Source organism: Lampetra fluviatilis, chromosome 34 (genome assembly GCF_964198595.1).
Source record: "Lampetra fluviatilis chromosome 34, kcLamFluv1.1, whole genome shotgun sequence".
Taxonomy (NCBI): Eukaryota; Metazoa; Chordata; class Hyperoartia; order Petromyzontiformes; family Petromyzontidae; genus Lampetra; species Lampetra fluviatilis.
In genome coordinates, this window is record NC_136308.1 from 5,050,216 (window position 1) to 5,064,710 (window position 14,495).

Genomic DNA, 14,495 nt, shown 5'->3' on the forward strand with positions numbered 1-14,495 from the left:
TACAACGATGCGCAACTTCCAAACTCTGACCAAGAGATGGCAGTGTAGAGCTTCACTGTTGTAGTACTCACGGTTTTATCCATATATTCCAGTTTCCTCCCAGAAGCCAAACAATCGTGTGGAATGCGGGACCTTCCTGAAAAAGTATTTTGTCGATCAGTGAATAAATAAAGGACATCTATGTATTATTTAATGACTCATTGTCTATTATGTATGAAGGACAATCCAGTTTGCCAATCAACTCATGAACAAACAAAAAACGTTTCTTTCGAATCTAGCCAAGTGGCATCTGGAAGAAGAGGAAGACCTCCACTAAAACATCTTCCAGGAGAAGCAATAAAAAGTTTCCTTTGATGCACAATAATCTTATGCAAGACGAAGTGGGAAAACAAATTTGAGGAAGTTAACCTCTGAAGGAAGGACAATTCTGGAAGTATCTTAAATACAGGAAGGGTGGGTGACAGAGGGGAAGAGTGGGACAGGTGACAGAGATAAGAGGGGTCGAGGAGGGGGAAGAGAAGTGGGAGGGGTGGCTGCCCTCTGAATCACAGTTTTTCTGCTCGTGATTGATATCCATTAATCAATGTTTGTCACCACACAGCATCCCGGCCATCAGCGAGGAGGAGGCAAAGGAGGCGCTGATGCAGTTTGTCTCTTCGAAGTGCTGCTACAGCAAAGAGCCTGTGAATGGCATGGTCTTCACCGAGCTCCTCCCACACAACACCTACCGGGTGAGCGTGCCTTCATCGCTAGCAGTCCTAGATAACGTTCAGGTCTTCCTTAACGAGTGGCAGCGCATTTGCCACTTGTCACAGAGGTTCGCAGTTCCATGGTCGACGATTCTGCGGGAGTATTAACGGGTGGACGTTAAAGAAGCCATTAACATTCTTCAAAAGAAGAGTTGGCCCGTGTGTGCCGGCGTCATGGTCCAACTTTGCCAAATTTGAACAACTACTGACAAATTACTTAAATTGGGAAAACCACATACCAACATCACCCCTTCCTGGCAGACTATACCCATTTGCAAGCTGGTGCTGCACACACCAAATGCTCCATAAGGAGAGCTGCCACTGGGTTCCCCTTGGCTTCATGGCTGACGGGCGATGGGACGGTTGAGAACACGTTCCTTCGGAGTGGGCAGGTAGGAACTTGGTTGGACGGCGCATTCGTGCGATCCGTGTCACGCGGCGCAAGTTGCGTGGGGTGGCGCGTCACGTGGTGCTGAGCCCACCCGAAGCGCTCTATGAAATACAAATCGAGGGCGTGGCTATGCACGACAGACAGACAAATAATCCCTGGTGGGCAGTGTGGAACTGTTGTTCCTTCCTGTATAATATCTGATCTGAGGCACTTTGAGATTCTGAGGCATTTGATCAAACGGCCCATACATAAAAATCATTATCCTTACAATCTCGCATGTCTCTGTTCCTCCTGCATGCACTGATTGATGAACTGAATGTATATGTACAGCCTCTTTGTTAATACACTGCTGCTAGTCAGGGCAGGTCAGTGAAGGTGGGGAGCATTGAAGTACAGTACAACAATGGATTTTACTATACCGCCTTGTGCTGCCCACTGCGTAACCACGCAAGACCTATGACGACCTGTCTGTGCATGGTGGTCGCCCATCCAAGCACTAGCCAGGCTCGGCCATGCTTAGCTTCTGAGTTCTCATCACACTTGGAGTGATTGAAATTTTTTTTGAGTGAAACTGTGCTAATATCTCCATTACCAGTGATGGTGCAAATCGCCAAGGCGATGTGTTTCGGCTGTTCCGTCAAGATGCAAATTTCCCCCCAAAATGTATGCTCATTCTTACCGAGTGGTTCATCATCTTTAGCCATGATCAATCCCACTGCTGGATGAAGGCCGCCTCCCCAGGCGGGTTGCCATCACTCACGATCTTGCGATGCAACAATCCACTGAGCACTTGCCGGTCTCATCGATTAATCTCTGACGATGGATGCACCTTTTGGGCGCATTCTCTCCTTTGGTTGTCACCTGGTAGTTATTCTTGCCCACCTGCTCAAGCCCGCTCAATTTTACTAAAAAGTTGGTCGGTTAAGTGACTGAAAGACACGTTTTAAAGCACCCATATGGCCATCGGGCCATCGTGATGTAGATTTTAGCATTCTCAAACACCAAAGCAGCTTTTAAAAGTATCATAGCTGCTGGAAATCTCAATGGGTTTACACGACTCAGACGCGGTTCATGAACAACTATCTATATATCTTGTTGGTGTTATTTTATTTGCGTAGTATCATCTGGAGACTTTCACCGAAGAGCGGACCACAGCCTGGGAACACGAGCCGTTCAGCGGTACCGTAACTCACTTTTATCGTTTCGTAAAAAAATTCATGAAGCATAAAAAAAAATGCATTTGGATATATTTTTCTATATATGTTTCTCAGCATGCTAAATTTATTTTTTCTTAATATGTCATTCTAAGGCTTACCAGAGTTGTGTTTTATATCCAATCTGTGCTTTTACTTACACCCTATAAAGTTGGAAAATGTCAGAGATGCACTCGCCAAACTTTTCAGACATTGTCATACATCTGTTAGCATATTTTTTTGTTTACGCATCCTTCAGATGTTTCACGTTGGCTTTGTGCTAAAGGAAGGCAAGCCTAATAATTAATATACTTTTATTTCGTAGCTACAAAATAGGGATCTGGTGATGTCACTGCCTTACAATGTCAATGCAATGCATCGCACCTACGATTATCACGGTTGACTACGTACGGTGCGAAATAAATTCATCGTACATACATCACGAGAGCGCTATATTGGCACACTGGACCATAGTGCGCCGTTAATAACGAAACTTCAAACTTGTGTCAGCTTGTCCGGAACACAAAGCCTTGCTATTGTATCAACAAGAAGAGCTTTGTCTCTTTCACTGTGATGTTCAAAGGCTAATATGAAGTGTTTGTAATATATGACATTTCAGTTTTAGTCGTTGTAATTAACATTTTGATGGCATACAGGGAACCCGTCGGAAGCTGTTCATTATGAACCAGCCCCTCTGCCGTGGGACATCTTGGTCAATACCCCGAGCATGTTCACTCCGGACAAGAAAAAAGTGCCTGTTCCCAACACATCTTCTATTCGGGTTGGTGGATTTCAAACGTATTATTAGTCGATCAGTTAATGTCTGAATGAGCAGCATGGGTAAAGTGTTTCACATGGTGTGGGAAGTGGCTTCATTTACGAATAAATTGACGAACGGCTGTAAACGATGAACAAGATGGACCAAATTTTGATTTAAAGCTTTCGTGACTGCAGGGATTCATCTTCTTGGTTCTTTCGGTAAAGTCACGTAGAATGGAAAAAATAAATAAATAAAACATAATCAAATTCTATAATATAAAAAATTGTATAATGTTTTATTTTTATTATTTTATTATTTCCATTCTACGTGACTTTACCGAAAGAACCAAGAAGAAGATGGACCAATTGAGATGAACAGTATAAATGAGACAAAACAATACTTAATGCTCGAATTGAGCCACAACCCCAATTCGGGACAATTCATAGAACCACGCTGGAAGGGTGAATTTTTGTGTGCTTAGCACATGACACTGCTTGTCACACTAGTTGACACGGTAAATTATGACATGGAGTAAGCACATTTTGTTCCTCAGGAACGGAGACGAAAGAGTTTTTGCTTTGCAAATCGCCAGTGTAACACTTGTCACAATACAGCCACTCGTTCGCCAGCTTAACCTGTGAGCACAAGGGATGGGAGGATATGGAAACACACATTGTCGGTTTTGTTTATTTCTCTAAATGTTCGCTAAGCGGAATGGAGCAATGGGGGGTGGGGGGGGCAGGCGGGGGATGAGATACCCTTGGATTGTGCCGCCACCGCAAGCCACAAGTGCTATGTCTCATCCGAAACAGGCTTTCTTGCAGAAAAGTGACTGATTTTCGGCCAAATGATTAGGATTCCTGTTCAATTTCAACCGTGGCGCTAAATACAGCTGTGGGTGGCATGCAGAATAATACGGGGGCAGCAGCTTTGCGAAAACGTTACAAGATTTACTATTTGTTACATCACCACTGATTTGTGAACCCCCCCAAACACAAAACATATGGTGGCTTGACTGTGTAAGGAGAGATAGGATTATAATGCATTATAAGATATTGCATTTAATCTGCGTAGTGGATAGCTCGCGAGTGTGAACACTTCTACCTGAATTATAAGATTAAGATGCAGATATTTTTCTTATAAATAAATGAGGTTTTCTTTAAACTAGCATAATAATATATTGTCAGATATATCGCTGGGTATCTGAATCTATAAAATGCAGTATCTACTACCACAGGAATGTGGCATTTCACTCTTGGTATATATAATAAGATAAACAGTGGAACACTTTAACAAGCCTATAAGATGTAGGAAATAATTCCAGCATACCTACTATAATCACCCAGGAATGTCTGTCCTTAACGCTCGTGACGTCACTCCACATCGACCAGCCCCCCTCATTAATATTCATGAGCAGGTGACGTCCTCCAAATGCACACACCCCCATTATTATTATCTACTATAATGAGCCAAGAATGTCTGTGTGCAACACTCGTGACATAACTCCACATCGAACAGCCCCCCTCATTAATAATCATGATAAGGTTACATCCTCCAAATGGACACCCCCCCCCCCCCATTATTAATAATTAGCAGCTGACGTCACTCCACATGGGGGGCCGAGGCGCCCCCTCCTGGGCGTCACCTTACAACCCTCACTACAAAGGCAGAACCCTCACGTCATGCGATCTCCGTCATGCTGTTGAGACATCAAAGTAAAAAGGACGTCATGATGAACAAGGGATTATAACATTAAAATGGCATAGGTCTGCAACTATACATTACGACATATAATGATGAGATAAGCCACTTCCATGAGCTATCATGCGTGGCCAGGTCACCTCTGAGAAAGAGCTAATAAACTCAGTGGGCTTTACCTGATAAATAAAATATATGTATATTTTATGGTCCATCTTCATAGCACTTATATTTATATTGGTTAATTCCATTATTTAATTTAAGTATAAAGACATGTAAATGTATATGCTATACATTTAGGCCACAGTGTTATTGATAAATGTGTTGAGTTCTATGTTGCGTCTGCTTGTGCACCATTGCCAGAATGCAGAATCACCAAATCGTGCGTTTGCTTATGATTTAAGATAGGCCAATTTGTTCTTGAAAACATTCAGCAGTGAATTCCTCTTAACTTATTTGTTTCATATATTGTACGGCATTCCTGCCCGTCAGCCCTGCGAAGGCAATTTAAGTTTGTCATTGGTGAACTCAGTTTTAAACACACACATGTCCAGTTCTTTTTTTTTTTGCCTCAAACTCTACATAATGAGGATTTTCCTTGAGTTACTAGTCAGCAGTTTTTTTTTTATCACGTCAGTGTTAAGAGCTGTTATTTAAATAGGCACCCAGCGTGTTTCAAATTCATTTTACTCCCCTCTCAGTTCTCTTTGTGAAGTAGATGTGTGCCTCTAACTTTTAAAAAAATGTATATCCTGCAAAACCCTGGAATGATTAAAATGCATATTCTTTGGTTCTTTTGGTAAAGTCACGTGTCTAAAGTCACGTATCTATGTGACTTTACCGAAAGACCCAACAAATATGAATTCCTGCAAGTTACGAAAGCTTTAAGTCAAGATTAAAATGCATTCATGCCAGATGTAGTATATATCCATATACATCTAAAAGGTTTTTGCGCTTGTGCTGCATAGCGCTGTGATGCATTTTGGATCTTACCGCACACTATTCAACACGATGTCCAACGTTTTGCTTCACATGCTGGGAGCTGCTTCAGAAAACTGAAGGAAGCAGCTCACATTCTCCGTTGATTCTATAAAGTTTCTTGCTGCTGCCGTTTCATATAATAAATTAATAAATACATTGGCTACCATAGCCCTACATGATAAATAAACATTAGATGGCCTACATCATACTATATAAACTATTTAAACTATTTTTTTTTATTTTACCAGAAACGACCTGGCCACAAATGATAGCTCAACGAAGTGGCTTATCATGTGGGAATTTATAGGAGCCAAATACTCTTCTCGCATGTTTCTAAACGTGGAGGGAAATCCGGAGGATCCGGAGACAAATCCACGCTACCAGAGGGAGAACACGCAAACTCCAGGATCGAACCCACAACCTCCTGCATACCAGGCGAGGTAGTTAACATCTTGCCACTGTGGCGCCATCTGTACTGGCAGCAGCAGCTAGTAACTTCATGTCATCATCGGACATCGTGCCGAACAGCACGCGGTACAACCGAAAAACACATCGGAGGTGCTACACCACCTCGCAGTTTCCTTTCGATAACGCCACCAGCTACCATCGCGCCACTCGACTAAACGTTTCAGGAAACGCTTTGGGAATGCGCACATCAATCGACTTTGTTTTTGTGTTTTGGTTGTAGCGTCGCTGACTCGCTTTGTTTTCTTCCGTTGCAGCCTTGCAACGACTGCCTTGGCATGGCACGCAAGCCGTGCTCAAAGTGTACAGCCCTTGGAAGAGTAAGTTGCATGCTCGGTCTTAAGCTTCTCATCTGTCCCAATTTGTTAGCATTTCTTGGTTTGGCCACAAGTCTATAAAAAAAAATGTGCGGAAATCGCATTTTAAGTTGTGATGCCCATCATGCAGTATATGTGAACGCAATTGGAAGTTGCACGAAGAAAAGTATTTGAACAAATATGGTGTGTTTGGATTTCATAATAGTGATGGAATATGTTACTTCCGTTTACAGAAAAAAACATCTATAAAAATATGTGAACAGTCATTGCATTGAGACGCTTGTGTGTGTGTATATATATCTAGTTATATTTACATTCCTCATTAATTGGCTACGATTATTATTTTCAAATGGATGTGAGCGAAGTGTGATTTACACTAACTATAAATTTTGCAATTTTCTCCCTGGAATTTGTAGAAGGGCATTTACTCCGGCATTCCTTAACGTTAATTATTTTCTCAGTATTTTTGTTAACATTTGACTTATAGTTTAGCGTGAAGGAACAAAGCACATTTTTTATAAAGCATACATTACAGTTTTACTTTGGAGTTTACGCTTAAAATCATTACTCCAGTCTTTGTACATTGGCACGACAGGCATATCGAAGCATACGTCGAATGTGACTATCTCTTCACTAACGATACGTGCATCGTATAACGTTTGTGAGAATCGGTGTTTTCCAATTCATATGCTTTATATAGCGGGTTCAGCTGACCGCTGCAGCCACGGGAGGCCGTTAAACTCGGCAGTGTTAACAAAAAAAAATTAACCCGTAAAAACAAAGTTATTCACTATAAATCCTTTATATGCGTGGCAGCTAGAGTCTTCTCGTCCTCTGGCTTGAGATGGCTGCCACCTATGGGTCAGATGATTGCCTGGCAGCATTAAGCAATTGGTAATTAAATAAAAAAAAAAATTCCTAAAAAGTGTAACATTTTGCAAAAAAATTTTCACAAAAATTAATTGTCACGCACAACGAGTCTGTGTGGAAAATGTTAGCTCGATTGGATCACGGGAAGTGGGTTAAAAAACGACCGAAAGATTTGCACGGTCGTAAGCGTGCAAGCAAGCAAGCGAACTTAATATAAAGGATTTAAATAAATAAAAAACGACCGAAAGATTTGCACGGTCGTAAGCGTGCAAGCAAGCAAGCAAACTTAATATAAAGGATTTAAAAAGAGTCGAATCGTGACCCTGCAATGTGACGAGTAATCAAATAACCAGGGAGGAGGAAGGTGGAGGCACAAATCATTAAACTCTGCAGAGACATCAATTAGATTCGTTTCCTTTGCCACCATTGAGATTCGGTTTTCTGCACATATTTGCTAATTAAATATTGACATGAGCCAAAAGCAAATGTTTGCTCACAAACAGGACCTGTTTTAAATACGGATTAATCTCAATTCTAACAATAAAAATTAACCTTGTGGCAGTTTTAGTGGTTTGTGTATTACACTTGTGTTTTATTTTATGTTGCCATTAGGAATTATATAACATCGCCTAAAACAAAATTAGTTCCAACACTTTGTTTTGGGTGCCTTTTAGATCTCTTTTTTCCCCTCTCTCTCAGTCCTCGGGCACATGTGGTTGAAATAAACAAAATGTGTTCTCTTAAGGTGACTTGCTGGCATTGCAACGGGAGTGGGCGCAGAATGGGAGATGAGATGTGCACGCATTGCAGTGGGCAGGGCTTAACAAGGTGAGACTTGCCCGCAACTTCTTTGTGTACGCCTTGCTGAATTGCAACTTAGCTTGAGTCGATGTCCACAGTATTTGCTTCGGTTGATTCACATTGGATTGCTTTAAAATCCTCTCCATATACGGAGCTCCCTGCGGCACACGGCAGCAGTGAACGATAAATGAACTGTGCTGATGAGTCCTATTGAGGACAAAACCTGATCTACGGTTGTATCTGTTTCATTGCTGCCTGTTGGAATGGTCTCTTTTCTGAACTCTGAGTTGGTGGTCTAAATGACAAAATAATGGGCATGTATTCAGTTCTTCTGAGCCGATGGTCTGGATAAGGCTAAGAGGCCTTTGTATGCACAATGCACGCTTATTGTGTGTCGTTCAATCGATTTGATGCCTCCATCGGATTTTTTGAGTTCACCAGTTTACTGCTATGCTGTTCGTGGTCCAGCCGCTGTTCCGTTAATCGCATGCTGGCCTTTAAATGTAGTGGGCAGATCTGCCATGAGATGTGCGGATTTGTTTACTGCTGGTGTGGCTTTGAAGAGGTCACTACTTTGTGTTACCATATTTATATGCTTTTCTTGTCCACTTTGCCATTTCCTTGGAGTGTTATTCACAAACAAAGATACTCAAAGGTGAATTGGCCAAACGTCACCTTTACAAATAGGACATAACTGCAAAGAGTCTTGAGACTGTGTGCCTGCCATGTTTAAATGAATAATAATGCTGACGGGTTAGTACACTGCGCTATGATACCTCATTTTAATTCTTTGCCACGGCTAACATCAATGCTGAGTAATATATGAACTGGTCCTGGGCCCCGTCCTTCACCAACCTGCACTGACCACCGTGGTGAAGCATCGTCCAATAACCCCAGTGACTAACAGGGTGTTGGCAAGGCTTCATCCAGCAGTTGATAGATAAAGGGCAGTCGAATAATGATGACTAAATGTAATGTTTAGGTAGAACCCAAATCTTTGTTGTAAGCCCAATGTAAAATTTGTTCATGATTTATACAATCTGATTTCCCATCAAAGTTTTTTTGTTGGCAGAGGGCTTTACTTTGTGCGTGTGTTTTTTTTGTATTTTATGGGCTGAATGTGCTTCAGATGTAATTGGTGCCAGCAAAGGGGAATTTGTTTGATCATCCTCTTGCCATAGACTTTTTTTGCAGCTAGAGGCCAGGTTAAAAGATAAATGGAAACTCATGGCTTAAAAAATGAAAACGCTTTGGGTTTTTGCAATGCGTTAATTTACAGCAGGTGGCTTGACAAGATTTAAAACATTCTGTGTGCAGATGCTGCACAAAATTCATTTGATGTACGGCCAATCTATAAACCACTGTTGCCACGGACCTCAAATATATTGCAGCACTGCCTTTTTTCTGTATTTACATTCTGTGATTCTCCCACTGTGGTTGCATTGTCAGGGGAAAAATGAGTGAATAGTACATTTGACACTTTCTGCAGACAACGTCTTGAGCATCTGTGATTAAACATTCAGGTGGCTTCCATGGACATGTGAATCTAGAATGGACAATGGATGTAATTGTACAGGACTTTTTGTCAGTCCACTGCTGGATGAAGGCCCCTCCACAAGCCATGCGGTCGTGGGAGTTAGTTGATAATACGTAACGTTGCTGGTCGGTGTTGGTTGGTGAAGTTGGGGAGTAGAGATGTACCAACATAGTACAACAGTAGAATCTGCTGAACTGTCTGCTGCTGCCCACAACAACCATGGATGAGTGACCACCATAATTAAAAACAGGTGTTGTAGGCTGTTGCGGGACAGTGATATAGGACAATAAATGCTTTTCTATAGCTCTTAAATACTGGGCTCACTCAAGGGTGGAGTGGCCCATTCTATACATTTTCCTAATCCGTTATTTCCGGGTAAAGCTCATGATGCTATTCATCTTAGTTTTATATTCTAAAGTTATTCTTAAAAATCACTATGAAAAAATTCAAACGATTGAAACCGGAGAAAATAGCAAGCCAATTCTGGAGCGCACATTTTCAAGTAACAGGACACAAAGATCCAGAGTTAAGGACAACGATAACGGAAAAAACAACAGTCCCATGCATAACTCACACTGTCTACATAGAGACAGAAGCCCATGACTATAAAATCAAGGAAAAGCCAGATGATGATACGATGACGATCACGTTGTTGATTGACGACAGTGATGATTATGGTCCACAGGTGCATGACTTGCAGCGGAAGTGGCCAGTGCTCCTGCCACACCTGCGTAGGGAAGGGCCAGCTCAAGTTCTTCATCTCGCTCACTGTCAAGTGGTAAGACCGCTAAACTCAATTCAACCTCTCCTGTGTAACCCTCGGGCAGTCTCAAGGACTGGCCGAGAAACCGTTGGAACTAAATTAACAACATTGCATTCCTATGCCTTGGCAGTGCAGGAGCGTGCAGAAAAGGCAGTGAGACCTCTTGCCAAGTAGTCGATGCAGTATGTTTAGTGTTTTCAACCACAATCGGACATCGGCCTGAGCGGGTCACTTCGTTGAAGCCAGATGATGCTGCTGTTTAAGTGATGGAACGATTAATCAATTGATGTCGATTCTTAAGCTCATAATACGTGCGTCATATCGTGCAAGAATCCACTTTTTTTAGATGTGTGTATGTTGTGTGTAATGGGTTTATGTTGACTCTACAGCCAGTTGTAGGTGCTACCATTTACCTGAACATCAAATATGATTGTTCTTGAATCAGACCGTGACCCTGTATCGGGATAACTCATTAAATAGCTAAGGAGGTGAGTCCTTAACCCCCTACAGTTTTGTATGAATGTCAATCTGATTATCATTTGAGCACCACTATTGCTGCTGGCGGGTAAACTTATTTTGTAAACCAAATAATGAAGTGTTCTACTTGCAGAAGTTAAATTCCAGGAAGGTAAAGTAGCATCTGCTTGACCTGTCGATTGGTGCCAGATGCCTGCTCAGCTTAGGTCAAGCAGAAAATAATAGTGAAGTGGTTTTGTCTCGGCATTGGCACCGCATATTTCCGCTCGCCAACCAATTATTTTTGTTTGCACTCCAACGCTGCTGATTTATTGTTACCTACCATTAATTTAATTGCAAAGGAATGTTTTCAGTGGAGGAAAAAAAAACAATTCAATACCTGTAATTATTTAAATGTAAACATTATACATTGCATTTTTGTTCGTATGAAAATACAAGGGCTGCTCTTGTGTTTTTTTTAAGTTTCTATTCTTTTAAATATATATTGCTAAGGAACACAAACCTGCTTTTGTGTAGTTTGTTTAGATTGGCTTTGGAGTTCAGTCATTTTCTGCGATGAATGGATTTGTGTTTTAATATCACCCCACTTTTCCCCTCCTGTTTGGCGTGAACAGGAAAAATGAGCTTTATGAATATGTGGCCGATGAGCAGACTGGGTTTCCAACAAAACTCTTCAAGGAAGCCAATGGCCAGCAACTCTTTGTGGACGAGCAGCCGTTGGTGAGAGTCACTCCGCTCTGTTGCCACGTTTCCACAGCCACTGGGAATTAAGCTGTTGGCAGCCCAGTTCTGTGTCAGAGGAGCAGCACCAAGGCCCAAGTCGCATTCTCCAGATTCCCTGAGCCACAAGGCTCCGCAAAAAGTTATAACTTAGCAATCTTTGAAAATGTAATCAACCAGTCTATGCGTTAATTGTGTGTTGACCGACTCTCTGTGTTGCATTACATTACATTTCGAAATTTTGCTAGGTTATTTAATTCAGTGTGTCTCTCTCCCTGTCCCCTCATTTTTCCAAGCTTCGGCAGCGTGCCACTCATTGACATGCTAATTTCTATAACCCCTCCCTCTCTCTCCACCCCCTCTCTCTATTTAAGGCCTCGACACAGAGACGTGGTTTCTCTGTGTGCCTATGTACGTCTCTCTCTCTATGTATCTCTGTGATATCTGTCTCTACTTATATGTCTGTCTATATGTCTCTGGGTCTGTGTTTTATCTCTCTCTCAAATTTAGCATTCTCAGGAAGAACGTAATCAACCAGGTAGGGTGTTGACTGTTATGTTATCAGACTCTCTGTTGTATTTCTAAGTATACTAGATTTGTGTTTCTATTTCATTTATACCTGATGATGATTGCTTGTGTCGCAAACTAAACGTCGTATGCTAGTATTTAATTTATTATTTTATCTTTATACGTGACTTTACCGAAAGAACCAAAGAGTAATTCCTGCAATCACGAAAGCTCCAAATTAAGTATGGTGTAGCACGGTTGGCATTGACTGTGGTGCAAGGAATGAAATGCCCACCATCTCAAATTCTTTTCCCCTTTTCTTAGCCCGTGTTTTACACCTCTCCTGCCCGTACGACTCAAAGCAGTTAACTGCATGTGCGCTGAATAGCTACACCACTGTCTGTGGTGTAGCCCCATACCTTATTTCCCTTTTCCCAACCCTCATTGGTGGGAAGTGCGTGTGGGGTCAGGAAGTGATAATTATTTTTACTTACCTAGAAAGTCCTCAATCGGTCTCAAGACGCTTTTTTTAGAAGGGTCATCCTTTGGGATGTTTGGTGAATACCATTGATGCGTGATTGGTATGCGTGACTAAATCAGAGTGCTCGGAGAAAGTAAATGCATATGAGCGGGTAACACTCATCATCACTGCTATCTTTTGGCCACCTCGCAGTCCTACACAAACCAGGCTCAACCATGCTTAGTTTTCAAAGTTCAAACAGAATTGGGCACATTTAGGGTGACTTGGTCAGATAGGTGATTTGATTGTAGACATTGAGTTGGTTTAGACTACTTCGAGAAGACAAGTTTGTCATGGGAGCTGGTTATGAGACCCAAGCTAGCACAATTCCCAGTAGTCCTAGAAATGAACATAAATAAAAATGCAGCGCATGTCACACCGTTTGCACCTTCACGGCCTGTTAATGGACAGACATAGATGCACCACAGCAAGACCTAGGCCCTGGCATTTCATAAAGCACTGCTGTATAACTACTGAGTGTCTCTTTATTCCTTGGTCATTACTCTCTAACCCTGTAACGCAGTCCATTCAGCACTCTCGGCAGGGTTCTCCACCCATCGCTCGGAGCAGATGCACAAAGTTTCTTGTCACAAAGCACTGTTTGCATTTTGCCACACCAGTAGGCGTTCCCGACTGTCAACTGTGAGCACTTCCCATTTTTAGGCGTGAGAAATGATGCGTCTGTCTCAAGCTTTGAGTGTGTAGCGTGTGTCCCACGTATTAAATCCCCTTATCTTCATGACCGCACAGGTGCGGATTGAAATGCCCTCGGAAATGAGAGCCAATCGAGGAATCGCAGCGTAAACGCTGGATATCAAAACATGCGTAACCGTATATGTTGTTTTCATGAGCACACAATGTAATGTGGGCACGTTTGTGTTTTTTCGACAGCTGTGGCCCTTGATAGGATTCCCAGACCCTGGGATAACACAGGCCTCGCAGAATGCCATTTCCGAGATGCAGACCAAGTTCCGCACCTGCCGCATCATCCGCCAGGTACCGCACTCCCCAACGGCTGCGCTCGGGGTTCCAGTTTTATCGGGGGGGGGGCGGGTTCAGAGTTGGTGGGGCTGGAGGTGGATGTGCAGCTTTGTCACACGACACGAAGGCCGTCACTCGGCTGAGCCCGAGTGACGATTCTCAGCCCATTGCTAGATGAGGGTCGATATTTTTAGGTTTTTTCGGTAAAGTCACGTAGATAAAAAATTAAAATTAATATTTTTATTTTTGTTTTTATTAATTTTGAAGTCACGTAGATAAAAAAATAAAATGTATATATTTATTTTACTTTTTATTAATTTACATTTTTTACCTACATGACTTTACCGAAAAAACCTAAGAACATGAATCCTTGCAGTCACGAAAGCTTCAAATCTAGATGAGGGTCGCCTTACCGCTGACATGTCGGTCCTGGGGGGTTAATTATGCTCTTCATGACGTTGAAGAAGACAATTGATGGATCCGTTTGTGTTAATTTTGCCTGCAAACAAATCGCCCGGAATACACCCATCAGATCTTGGCAGCTAAGCAAGGTTGAGCATCGGCTGGATGAGCGACCGCCATGCATATATATATAAAAAAACATAAACATTAGTACGTATGATATTGCCACTTATATGTGCACATTTATAGTTTTTTTTCCTGTGAAAGATTACCACCACAACCCGAGGAAAAAGTCATTGACAAAGACCACTCGTGTTGAGCTTTCACTACTCGTGTAAAAGCGGACCTGCTGAAAAAAATATA

The 14,495-nt window shown here is 42.1% G+C and overlaps 1 protein-coding gene across 3 annotated transcripts in view; it reads left to right on the plus strand.

Moving 5' to 3' along the window:
- SSUH2 (ssu-2 homolog) overlaps positions 1 to 14,495 on the plus strand; it is a 46,813-nt gene that overhangs the window by 27,478 nt on the left and 4,840 nt on the right. For all 3 annotated transcript variants that reach the window (XM_078872365.1, XM_078872367.1, XM_078872368.1), the window contains 8 exons: positions 602 to 731; positions 2,259 to 2,319; positions 2,990 to 3,114; positions 6,495 to 6,557; positions 8,170 to 8,252; positions 10,448 to 10,540; positions 11,617 to 11,722; positions 13,641 to 13,745. In XM_078872365.1, coding sequence (XP_078728491.1) covers positions 602 to 731; positions 2,259 to 2,319; positions 2,990 to 3,114; positions 6,495 to 6,557; positions 8,170 to 8,252; positions 10,448 to 10,540; positions 11,617 to 11,722; positions 13,641 to 13,745 — 766 coding nt within the window. The remainder of the gene's footprint in view (positions 1 to 601; positions 732 to 2,258; positions 2,320 to 2,989; positions 3,115 to 6,494; positions 6,558 to 8,169; positions 8,253 to 10,447; positions 10,541 to 11,616; positions 11,723 to 13,640; positions 13,746 to 14,495) is intronic.